General features: G+C 43.3%; 1 protein-coding gene across 1 annotated transcript; it reads right to left on the bottom strand.

Annotated features, from left to right (window-relative positions):
• Positions 1-3,534: 3,534 nt before the first annotated feature.
• On the bottom strand, positions 3,535-6,978 carry LOC107915390 (uncharacterized). The gene has a single exon (XM_016844553.2). It carries the CDS (start codon positions 6,976-6,978, stop codon positions 3,535-3,537), a length of 3,444 nt encoding a protein of 1,147 aa, XP_016700042.2.
• Positions 6,979-13,249: the final 6,271 nt, after the last annotated feature.

The raw sequence follows: 13,249 nt of genomic DNA, 5'->3' as shown, positions 1-13,249 counted from the left end.
TCTCCTTCGCGAAATTCTCTTGGCCGCACCTTTTTATCATGGGCCGTAATCATTCTCTTCTGGTACATCTGTCCATGACAAATTGCCTTCAAGCGTTTCCCTTCAATAAGGTTTAGCTGATCATATCGAGCTCGAACCCATTATGATTCCTCTAACCTTGTCTCAATCAAGACGCGCAGGGATGGGATCTCTACTTCGATAGGCAGAACGACTTCCATTCCATAGACCAGAGAAAAAGGAGTTGCCCCCGTAGACGTCCGTACCGAGGTGTGATATGCGTACAAAGCGAATGGTAGCTTATCGTGCCAGTTTTTATATGTCTCAGTCATCTTCCCAATAATCCTCTTAATGTTCTTATTAGCGGCTTCTACTGCTCCGTTCATCTTTGGGCGATAGGGCGAAGAATTATGATGTTTTATCTGGAATTGCTCACATACTTCTTTCATCATCTTGTTGTTCAAATTTAAAGCATTATCTGAAATGATTCTTTCAGGCAGACCATATCGACATATAATCTCCTTTTTTAAGAACCTACAGACTGCAGCCTTTGTCACATTAGCAAACGAAGTGGCTTCTACCCATTTTGTGAAGTAGTCTATAACCACAAAGATGAATCGATGCCCATTGGAAGCTTTCGGGGAAATTGGCCCTATAACATCCATGCCCCACATGGAAAAAGGCCACGGAGAAGTCATGACATGAAGGGGCGACGGAGCTGCATGAATTTTGTCGCCATAAATTTGACATTTGTGGCACTTTCGTGCGTAACCAATGCAATCCCTTTCCATCGTCAGCCAATAATAACCAAGTCTCATAATCTGCCTGGCCATGGTGAAACCACTGGCATGTGTTCCAAAAATTCCTTCATGAACCTCTTCAAGTATCTTTCTAGCTTCAACAGCGTCCACGCACCTCAGGAGCACTTGATCTTTTCCCCTTTTGTATAGAATATCCCCGTCAAGAACAAATCCAATCGCCATTCTCCTGATTGTTCTTTTGTCATTCTCGTTTGCTTGCTCGGGGTACCTTTGATTCTTGATATACTCCAAGATATCGTGGAACTATGGTCGTCCATCTGACTCCTCCTCAATACTAAAGCAGTGTGTGGGGGTCTCATATATACTCATTTGGATGGGCATCTCAGTTTCTCTGTTTGCCTTGAACATCGAAGCCAAGGTGGCTAGGGCATCAGCCAGTTGGTTCTCCTCTCGTGGAAAGTAGTTAAAAGTCACTTTATAGAACTCCTTGATCAGCTCTGCAACGAGATCATGACATTTGACTAATTTTGGATCTCTCACTTCCCAATCTCCACGAATTTGATAAATGACTAATGCCGAGTCCCCGTGTACCTCTAAAATTTTGATTTTTCTCTTGATAGCTGCACGAAGTCCCATGATGCAAGCCTCATATTCCGCTATATTATTTGTACAGAAGAAATTCAATCTAGCAGTAAGCGGGTAATGGTCCCCTTCAGGTGACACTAAGAATGCTCCTATCCCATGCCCCAATGCATTTGATGCACCATCAAAGCTCATCTTCCATGACTTTCCTTTTGATGACTCGCCCTCTTTTTCTAAAATGCACATCAAATCTTCATCTGGGAACTCAAATCTCAAAGGCTCGTATTCCTCCGTTGTTCGACTTGCCAAGAAGTCAGCTATGCGCTTCCTTTTATCGACTTTTGGTTCACATATACAATGTCATACTCAGTCAATAGGATCTGCCATCGGGCCATTCTCCCTGAGAGTGCAGGTGACTCCATCATGTACTTTATTGGGTCCAGTTTTGAAATTAACCATGTCGTGTGATACAGCATGTATTGCCTGAGCCTTCGAACCGTCCAAATCAATGCACAACAAAACTTCTCAATTGAAGGGTACTTTGCCTCATATTCTGTGAACTTCTTGCTGAGGTAGTAAATTGCCTTCTTTCTTTTCCCCGACTTATCATGTTGTCCCAGTACGCAACCCATTGAGTTCTCAAACACGGTCAGGTACAATATTAAGGGTTTTCCAGGGGTCAGCGGTACTAGCACAGGAGGATTAGATAGATACTGTTTTATCTTGTCGAAGGCCACTTGGCACTCCTCGTTCCATTCTCCCGGATTACTTTTTCGAAAGAGTCGAAAAATTGGGTCACATTGATTGGTAAGTTGAGCAATGAATCGAGCAATGTAATTCAACCTTCCTAAAAAACCTCTGACTTCCTTTTGTGTACGCGGGGGAGGCAATTCTTGTATAGCTTTTATCTTATCTGGATCAACCTTGATACCTCTTTCACTAACAATGAAACCTAGCAGTTTTCCTGAGGTAGCCCCAAATGTACATTTGGCCGGGTTAAGCTTCAACTGGAACTTTCTTAATCTTTCAAACAGCTTCCTAAGACTCCCAACATACTCTCTTTCTTCCCGAGATTTGGCAATCATATCATCGACATAAACTTCTATTTCTTTGTGCATCATATCATGGAATAACGTCACCATGGATCTCTGATATGTTGCCCCAGCATTCTTTAATCCGAACGGCATTACCTTGTAGCAGAAGGTTCCCCACATTGTTATGAATGTAGTTTTCTCCATGTCTTCGGGAGCCATCTTTATCTGATTATATCCTGAGAAACCATCCATGAAAAAAAACAGAGAATGCTTTGCCGTATTATCTACCAAAGTGTCGATGTGCGGTAAAGGAAATTTATCCTTAGGGCTTGCTTGATTCAGATCACGATAATCCACGCACATTCGCACCTTGCCATCTTTCTTCGGCACTGGGACTATATTAGCTACCCATTCTGGATACTTTGAGACTTGTAGGAAGCCAGTGTCAATTTGTTTCTTGACTTCTTCTTTTATCTTTAACAGCATTTCGGGTCTCATCCTTCTTAATTTCTGCTGAATGGGCTTGCATTCTGGTTTTAGTGGGAGCTTGTGAACCACAATATCCGTGTTCAATCCTGGCATATCCTGATAAGACCAGGCAAACACATCCTTGTATTCATGGAGCAAGACAATCAAATCTTGCATTGTGTTTTTTGAAATGGAAGTCCCAATCTTCACTTTTTGTTTCTCTTCTTCACTCCCCAAGTTCACTACCTCAACAGATTCTTGATGGGGTAGGATTTGTTTCTCTTCTTGTTCCACCATTTTCAGTAAGTCAGGAGACGAGACACAATCTTCAACATTTCCGTCAGCTTCGAATTCTCTTAAACAAACAACCTTCTCAAAATTGATTTCAGGATTCATAACGGGATTATTCATGCCATTGATATCTGAACACCTGAAAGGTGAATGGAAAAAGGCTATAGAAGAGTATTGAGGTATTGTAATCAACACACAATGATATGAGATGATATGAGACATATGCCAGAAGAGGATATGAACAGAAGGAGTAGTCACAAAGTTAATGAAAAGAATATGACAATATAAAACAAAATGCATCTTCATTAATGTTCATTGAAATGATAAAGAGCAAACATAAGCTCTTACAAAAGGAACCCTACTGTTTAAGGACACACAAAATGAAGGGTTAACATTGAGCATTACTCTGAAGGGGACTTAAAAACTACAAGGAGGTCCTCAGCAGTCCAGTTGCTCAAAACATATCTTGGAGGACAAGGGCGTATCATTGAAGCATTCTTAATTTCATCACTCTCATTGTCAATAGCATTTAGGCTGATATTCTGAAGACCCTTTTCAATCAATAATGTGACTTGCGGATTGTCCTGCCCTGGGTACATCACTCCTGCTGATGTAAATGTTCTTGACATAGGAGGATACGCCAACGGCTCCCATTCTAAATCCTGGCCTGAAGCTCTTGCGATTCTTCTTTGTCGATCTTTCTGCAATTGTTTCCTTCTTTGATGTATATCTGGCTTGAACCCCAAACCGTATCGACCCTTGTGGTTCGTTGGTTTCAAAGCTCTAACCATCCCTTGTTGATATTTTCCCAAACTTTTCCTCGCCCGAGCTCCTTTTCCCACAGTCAGCTTAATTCCCATCTTGGTATTCCTTGACAGTTTGGGAATGGGGATCTTATTCCCTTCAGCGACAAATGCCGCATTAATAAATTCCAATGAGCGAAAAGAACATTCTACAGCATCTTCGCTTACTTCGATGTAAGGTGTATCAGCAGAGATCGATGCAACGATGTCTTCTTCACCATCGACAATAATCAAGTGGCTATCCATGATGAACCTTACTTTTTGATGGAGAGACGATGGAACCGCCCCAGCAGAATGGATCCAAGGTCTTCCTAAGAGGCAATTGTATGAAGGCGTGATGTCCATGACCTGGAACTCGATATCATATACACATGGCCCCACTTTTAAAGGAATTTTGATCTTTCCCATGACTTCTCGCCGTGTCCTATCAAATGCCCTTACTACAGAATGACAATGCCTCAGATAGGACATATCAACCGGCATCCTAGAAAGCGTGGTCAAAGGCATAACATTGAGTGCCGATCCATTGTCGATGAGCACATTTGGTAATATGTAACCTTTGCAATTGGTTGTGATGTACAATGCTTTTACGGAGCCCCTACCATTTGTTGGTATTTCGTCATCACTAAAAGAGATGAAATTATCTGCATTCAGATTGTTTGCCCACCTATCAAGTTTTTCCATAGATACATTGTTCGCGACATAAGCTTGATTTAACACTTTTAGCAAGGCATTTCGATGTGGCGCTGATTTCAACAATAGAGATAGTACTGAGATTCGGGCCGGCTGCTTGTTTAATTGTTCTACAACGCTATATTCACTGTGCTTAATAAACTTTAAGAACTCATGTGCTTCCTCCTCATTCACAGCCTTTTTAACTTCTTGCTCAAGTTGTGTTTCAACATCATCCTCAACCTCATACATTGGTGCTTTTCCTTTTTGGCTCAGGCCAGCAACCTTCTTTTTTGGTTCAACTGTCTCGGGAGAATAACACCTTCCGCTGCGAGTAAAATGTCCTACTCCGCTGACATCTTCATTCATAACTTTTGACTTTTCACCTCCAGGCACAACGATATTGACATCGTACTTCCACGGTACTGCCTTGTTGTCCTTGTAAGAGAAAGGAGCAGGTACCTCGATTATCAAACTTGGTTTCACTTCTCGACTAACCTCTTCCTTCTTCGCATCGTAATAAATTACCAAAGGTCTATCGACGCTATAAGGGAGAACCATCGATTGATTATCAGAGGCACATATTTCTCCTTCTTCAGCCCTCTCCACACTATCAAGGACCTTGATCTCTTTGTTATCCATCATGTCCTGAAGTAATTTTGTAAATTCCTTGCAAGATTGGATATCATGCCCTTCGATGCCATGAAAATCACAGGAACTCTGGTCTTTTTTACTTTCCTCCTTGAGAATCCTACTAGGCGGGCAGAGCAGGCCATTTTCAATCATCATCTCCCACACCTTCCGCAAAGGTGTCCTTACTTCGGCAACATGAACTTTGGCTCGCCAATTGTCTTCATTTGTCACCGCATTTACATTGCCACTAGTATGGTTAGGAAGAGGATTTCCCGTCACATTGCTAACACCATCAAATCGCAGAACACCAGCATCGATGAGACCTTGAACCCTCCTTTTAAAGGCAAGGCAGTTTTCTGTAGAATGCTCCTGATTTCCAGCGTGATACATGCAATTAGCGTTAGGATCATACCACTTCGGAAATGGAGGCTTCAGGGGTGCCATGTAATGTGGGGAAATTAATTGTTTTTCCAACAGTTTTGGGTATAACTCTCCATATGATACAGGAATTAGAGTAAACTGAGGTCTTTCAGGATTGGGTCTTGCTGGTCTTTGTTCATTTTTGGGTTGGCTTTGTGCAGGCATGGTGTTTGGCGGGAACACGGTGAATGGCCTTTGGTTATTCACAGCATAAATAGGGTAAGACGGAGGTGCCTGGTAGTAAGGACCTTGAGGAGGAAAGTAGAAGTTTGAAGGTGGGCGGTAATGAGGTCGTGATTGGGCGGAGTACGAAATGGGAGCACAGTGGCTCTCGGTTCCAACCATATGGGCCTCTGCCTCCTTTTTCTTTACAGGTACCGCCCTCTTCGAACTCTCGGGGCTTTCCATTCTCCCACTCTTGACGGCGTTTTCGATAAGTTCCCCGGATATTACAATATCCGCAAAGTCCTTTGTGGCGCTTCCTACCAATTTATCGTAAAATGGCGCTTTGAGAGTATTAATGAAGATGACCGTTATCTCTGTCTTAGTTAACGGAGGCTCTACCTGAGCCGAGATATCCCTCCATCTTTGTGCATATTGCCGAAAAGTCTCTGTCGGCTTCTTTTCCATGATTTGTAAAGTTAGTCGATCAGGCACCATATCCGATACATGCCTATATTGCTCACAGAGTGCTGAAGCCAAATCCTTCCATGATCGGATTCTCTCTCTACTGAGTTGATTATACCATCGAAGGGCTGAGCCAACCAAACTATCTTGAAAGCAATGCACCAACAATTTATCATCGTTTACATAACCAGTCATCTTTCGACAAAACATGATCAGATGCGCCTTTGGACATCTTGTTCCGTCATACTTCTCAAAATTAGGAGCCTTAAATTTTGGGGGTAGGACCAAATCAGGTACCAAACTGAGCTCTTTGGCACTCAAAGTAGAGAAAACTTCAGTGCCTTCTACTGCCTTGATCCTCTCTTCCAGGATCCTATACTTATCCTGAGCGTTATTGTCATCAATTCTCAGCCTTGCTACTTCTACAGGATCATCTAGGTCTGGAACAATTGGATCTGAAGGATTAGCCCCAGAGTTCGATACAAACATTCCTTGTCCTAAATGAGCAGATGGAGCAAGATGTTGTTCCAGGCCTGTAGGTTCCCTTTGGGGGTATCCTCTTCGCATTGCGTGGACATGAGGTGGAGTAAATCCCGGGGGATAAAGTGAGTCTTGATTAACTCTTGACTGAGGCGGCTCTACGACATCAGGGCTCTGCATAGGTCCCTTTCCTTTGACCAAGGCCGTCATCATTTCTATCATTTTGGTCATTTGATCCCTTTGCTTTAGCGATTCCTCTCGAGATCTCACCATCAAATCTCTTGCCTCTTGCTGCGAATTGGCCAGTTACTCCTGCAACTCTCTTTGCGTTCTTTCCATCCTTTCCATCCTTTCATTGAGTTTGGCATCCATAGTTCTAGCTTTTAAGCGCGTCCTATAGGAGTGACGTGATTCCAGACTCGTAGTGTGGTAACTGTGGATTAGATGGTTTTAACCTTAGCGAATGATTAGAGAGATATGAGCATGTAATGAATGAATGAATAAATAATTAATGAATGTTAATCATGCGTAAATATGCAAAAATAGGTGTTGATTCCAAAATGGCCCCATACTTGGGCGTTTCATTTATCAAAAGAGTCCATTACAAAAAGTTTTGCCATATTAGTTTTACAGTTACACAAACTTCTTAGCCACATCGCCTTGTTTCTTTATACATTCTAGGAACTCCGATATGCTTGATCTTTGGCTTGGAGGGTATTGGCAACTGAGAACTTCCGCTTCATCTGACAAATGTACTACATGCGCAGCCGCCCTACGAATTTCATTGATCAAACTGCCGATATGCATATCCTTTTCTTGGAGGGCTCTTTCATAGGCGCGAACGTCTCTGTCATGCTGACCATTCTTCTCTTCTAAAGCTCTCAAGAGGTCATCCAAATGTTGCTGATGAGCTTGCAGTGTACTTTCTAGACTTTGAATTTTTCTTTTTAGCTCTTGATGCTCAGACTGACTAGCCGTTAGTTCTGCAGTCACAGTTTCGTATTCAACGTTTTTCTTCCTCAACTCTATCATAGTGTCATGGGCCAAAGTGCAAAGCCCGTGACCATGCCGCAAGAAGCGCCCTATGGAGGTCTATCGATTAGATGGGGGACATTCAGCCCACAAGAACTGGCCCGATTCAAAGAGCTACTAAAGAAGCCTATCAGATTGAAGCCTGGTTGGCCCAATGATGAAGACATGGCAACTTAGGCAATTTTGGTAACTAATCTTAGAAGATAGAATAGAATAATATCTTGTAAGATTAGATTAGATTTGATATGGTAAATCTTGTAAATCCCTAAAATCAAGGGATATAGTGAATCTCATCCGTCGATGTACATGTATCTTGACCGTCGGTTTTGGGGGAGCTCAACTATAAATAGAGAGCCTCCCCCTCATTTGTAAATCATCCATTGTAACTTGAATTCTTAAGAGTAATAGAATTCTTGAGCATTTACTCAAACACTTTGTGTGCTTTCTTTCTTTAGCTTTCTATTGTTCTCTTGTGGCTTCTTTTGGCACAATCGCTTCCGCTATATAAATTGGTGCCTTGGAGGAGTTCTAAAAGAATCCTCTCTTTTGGGAGTTAAGGCTGACTTGGGCGAGTTTGGACGAACGGATCGCCTAAGGCCGCACGGATTGCGAGACGAAAGGTCTAGCCCCGTGACAAGTGGTATCAGAGCCAGGTTTTGAACCAAGTTATTCGAGTGGTTCGAAGGCACTGTTGGGATGTCAAAAGAAGTCGTTGGTCAGAGTGAGCCAATGGAGACCCGTGGGAGGGCTAGAAAAGCCAGTCGCTCGAGGGAATTGCTGACAGCTTTGGAGAATCGAGTGGTCAATCTTGAGGAATCCGTAGGGAACGTGAAAGAGATGCTTGAATTGGTCGAGGGACGCACAGATGGGTTAGACTCAATGGAGGAGCAACTCAGAGATTTTGTGTTGGATTCTCTCGGTGCAAATAGGGAAAAGATAACGGAATTACTCGAGTCCACTGAGGTAAAGCTGGCAGAGAGGGATGAAGCTCTCGAGGATATGGTGCTAGCCATGCAGAAAGAAATGGAGGAGCTCAAAGGGGAGCTCGCGATTTACAAAGCCGCTTTGAGTAATGGGATGTTGTCTTCAAGGCCGAAGCAACATGCAATGGATGTTCCCAAACCGGAGAAGTTTAAGGGTGCACGATCCGCGAGGAATGTGGACAACTTCTTGTGGGAAATGGAGCAATACTTTCGAGCGATGGGCATCGAGGATGATGGCATTAAGGTAAACACTGCTTCGATTTACTTTTCTGATGTTGCTCTCTTGTGGTGGCGACGTAGGTCCACGGATGAGAAACGTGGAGGAACGGCTATTGGAACTTGGGAGGAGTTTTAAGGAGAGTTGAAGAAGTAGTTTTACCCTCAGTTTGCCGAGAAGGAGGCTCGAGCAAAGTTGCGTCGTCTCACGCAACAAGACACTGTTCGGGAGTATGTGCGGGCATTTAGCGAGTTGATGCTTCAAATCTCCGACTTGAGCGAGAAAGAAGCATTCTATTGGTTCGAGGATGGGTTAAAGACGTGGGCAAAGCAGGAGTTGCGAAGGCAAGGAATCACCGAACTTACTGTAGCCATGGCCGAAGCAGAGTCCTTTGTTGAGCTTGATCCGGCGGGAGACAAGCTTGAGGCATCTAAGCCCAATGGAAGGGGCAATGGTGAGAGAAACCATGAAGAAGATGAAAGGGGACATAGCGATGGGGGCAACAGTACTGATAGCACAAGTGGCAATGGGAAACCACGAGATGCGAAGCGGGGATTAGACAACCCGAGGGACAAGAGGAAGAAGATGAAATGCTTCCTTTGTCAAGGACCACACATGGCGCGTAAGTGTCCAAATAAAGTGATGATTTCGGCAAAGAATGATGAGCCGAAGGAGGAGGCGAAGCCTACCAAGGGAAACACATCGAAAGTCAATTCGATGGTTCTCATTCCTGGGAAGAGGAATGGAAATGGGTTGATGTTTGTGGACGTCAACATTGCGGGTCAGAAGCGGAGTGCTCTTATTGATACGGGAGCATCGGACTTGTTCATGTCGGAAAAGGCTGCGAAGAAGCTTGGTCTGTCGATTAGGAAATCGAATAAGAAGATCAAGGTAGCAACTTCTGAGAAAGCCCCAACTGTAGGAGTAGTTCGTGATGTGGAAATACAAATCGGCGAATGGAAGAGCAAAGAAGAATTCGAGGTAATCCAATTAAGTGATTACGATTTTGTGCTTGGCTTAAACTTCCTTGTTAGGATTCAGGCAACTCTGCAACTAGGGGCCGATCAAATCCATATTGCCACCGGTCCATCAACAAAGAGTATTGTGCCAGTGCATCGGGATGTGAAAGTTGGGACTAAGGTGTTATCATCAATCCAACTAGTCGAAGATGTTTCGTATGGGAGAAACATTAAATCGGCAAAACGGAATGCTACGAAAGCCTCTTCGGAAGTGTTAGTGGCGCAAAGGACCGATATGAAGCCTGCGGGATCGACTGTGGAGCTGACACCTTTGGGAAAGGTGGGTTGTGCATCGGGCTTCAAGGAAAAAGGAGCGATGCAAGGACAGTCGAGACGAGTAAATGCTACGAGTAAGGTACATTGCAAACACTCTGATAGTGTTTTGAATTCTGACTTGTTGGCTTGGCAAGGTCGTAGGGGCCCTTTCAAAGTTCATAAGCGAGGAGGCCAAGGAACTGTGGGCGGTACGAAGCCGAGGTATGAGAATCGAGGGGATTCCAACAGAAACAAGTCAAAATTGGGGCAAGTTAAAGTGGAGACTACTTGCCAACAGAATGTACCAACGAGTGGAACGGTTCAAGATAAGAGGCGACGGAAGTCGAGGCATAAGTTCCGAAGGAAGGGACAACCTGATCGCAAGACGAGTCAGGAAGAAGCCGAGGCAACGAAAGAGTTTCACAGTGAATCAAGCCAGTGTCATCCAGAAAACGCAACGAGGGCGTTGCGAGATTGGGTGGGGGAGAATGTCACGGGCCAAAGTGCAAAGCCCGTGACCATGCCGCAAGAAGCGCCCCATGGAGGTCTATCGATTAGATGGGGGACATTCAGCCCACAAGAACTGGCCCGATTCAAAGAGCTACTAAAGAAGCCTATCAGATTGAAGCCTGGTTGGCCCAATGATGAAGACATGGCAACTGTAACTAATCTTAGAAGATAGAATAGAATCATATCTTGTAAGATTAGATTAGATTTGATATGGTAAATCTTGTAAATCCCTAAAATCAAGGGATATAGTGAATCTCATCCGTCGATGTACATGTATCTTGACCGTCGGTTTTGGGGGAGCTCAACTATAAATAGAGAGCCTCCCCCTCATTTGTAAATCATCCATTGTAACTTGAATTCTTAAGAGTAATAGAATTCTTGAGCATTTACTCAAACACTTTGTGTGCTTTCTTTCTTTAGCTTTCTGTTGTTCTCTTGTGGCTTCTTTTGGCACAATCGCTTTCGCTATATAAATTGGTGCCTTGGAGGAGTTCTAAAAGAATCCTCTCTTTTGGGAGTTAAGGCTGACTTGGGCGAGTTTGGACGAACGGATCTCCTAAGGCCGCACGGATTGCGAGACGAAAGGTCTAGCCCCGTGACAATAGTACGTGCAGCTTTTTCTTCTTCTTTCTTCGCTTTGGCTTTCCAGAATTCCATCCCACCTTTGATATTGCTTAATTCCTCCTTCCATTCTGCTGATGCTTTGCCCAATCCACTATTTCTTATAGTGCCTCTTAATTTCTTGTTTTCCAAATGAAGGTCCCTTAAATCCTTTCTCGTAACTTCAACCTCTTTTTGGACTTTTTTGGTTCTGGATTTTTCAATTTCGACATCAATCTTCAGCTGGTAGTTCTCCTCCTAGAGAGAACTAATATCTCGCAACAGTTTGGCTTTTTCACGTTCAAATTCATGTTTTGCAATTTCTAGCTCGGATGAGATTTTCTCTAAGAACGGATTCTGGTAAGCTTCATCAATCGATGGGGTTACTTGACTCTTCACTCGCCGTTGCCTCCATAGGTCATAGTCTACAGTGATAGTGTCAGCATAGAGAGCTAATTCCATTAGGTAGATTTGCTTCCAAGAATTCGCAGTATCTCGAACCTTTTTCATGTAACCCTCACCCATAAAGGCAAACTCTGATTGTGCCAATCCATCGGTAACTGGTACAAACTGTCGCGAAGCGAACTGTCTTTGAACCAACAATGGAGCATATCCAACTCCTCCCCATAATCCTAGTAAAGGCACCCAGTCTTGGTTTCCACACTTGTATAATAAGACAGAGGGACGAATCCAAGGTGCTCTCCAAGTTATATCTTCGACACGGAGGTTCTGAAAAACCGAGACCCAATGTTGTTCAGTGACATCCTTCGGCCAATCTTTTTCAATGTGTGCTTCCAACGGGGCGAATGTCTTTGAAAACATGTGGAAAGGCGTGCGCTCTACCTTCCAAAAATGGCTAAAGATCCAAACATTCAGTAACTGAGCGCATCCGATAAAACGTCCTTCCCCTTTTCTCCTACAAGCATTTAGAGATCTAAAAGTCTCAGCCAAGATGGTTGGGACCGGGTTGACTCTTTGCCCCAGCTTTTCGAAGAAATCCACAACCGTAACTTCAATATGCCCAAGAACTTTCGGGAAGACAACCAGCCCGTAAACGGCCAAGGCGAATAAATCCACTCTTTTTAACACATCTGGATGATTCTGAACTAACTCCCGCAGAGAAAACCATGAGACACAACTGACTTCATTCTTTTTCTTTATTTGTTTTTCAGCCCATGTATCAGTCATCCCCGTCAACTTCATTAGCTTTTTCTTGAAGGTCATTGGTTTAGGCTCCTTCACATATATCTTGTTGAGTTGCACATTATCGATGCGAAGCAAAGCGGCATACTCTTCTATGGTCGGAGTCATATCTTTCTGATTGAAAGTGAAACAATGATAGGCTGGGTCCCAGAATCGAACCATGGCTTGGACCAACTGCTCGTTCACATCGATTGCTATCAAGTGAGCTATATCCCCATACTTTTCAGTGAATATGCTTCTAGTATCTGAGTCCCACTGTTTCCAAATCCTAGTCAAGTCTTCGAGATCGTTCTGACGAGCATTCAAAGTCACATACTCAGGAAGATCAGAGATGTATCCTTCTTTTAAACTATCCCCTTTCGCTTTCTGAGTCCTCAAAGACCAATCTCGAACTACGGCATTTTTCTCAGTTACTTGTGTAATTGACTCCTCTATCAGAAACCCGTTTTTGGCAACCAATCTTTAACCAACACCTTCCTAGTGAGATGTCTACGATGCATAATGAAAAATAAAATGAAAAACAAATAACCTTGGTCAGAGATCACAATAGATATAAAAAGAAGAAAGAAGAAAAATAAAGACTATGGAAAATTTAACGAATTAAGCTATTCAATCATGCAATTTGGTGGAAAAGACCCATATTTTTTCTTTTTTCTTGCCCC

This window comes from Gossypium hirsutum, chromosome D10 (genome assembly GCF_007990345.1).
Source record: "Gossypium hirsutum isolate 1008001.06 chromosome D10, Gossypium_hirsutum_v2.1, whole genome shotgun sequence".
NCBI lineage: Eukaryota > Viridiplantae > Streptophyta > Magnoliopsida > Malvales > Malvaceae > Gossypium > Gossypium hirsutum.
The sequence above is the reverse complement of the archived record's forward strand: the minus strand, read 5'-3'. Positions and strand labels throughout refer to the sequence as shown.

Bases quoted from the DNA above. Each gene is read 5' to 3' on its own strand.
- LOC107915390 (XM_016844553.2), bottom strand. From the start codon at position 6,978: ATGACGGCCTTGGTCAAAGGAAAGGGACCTATGCAGAGCCCTGATGTC.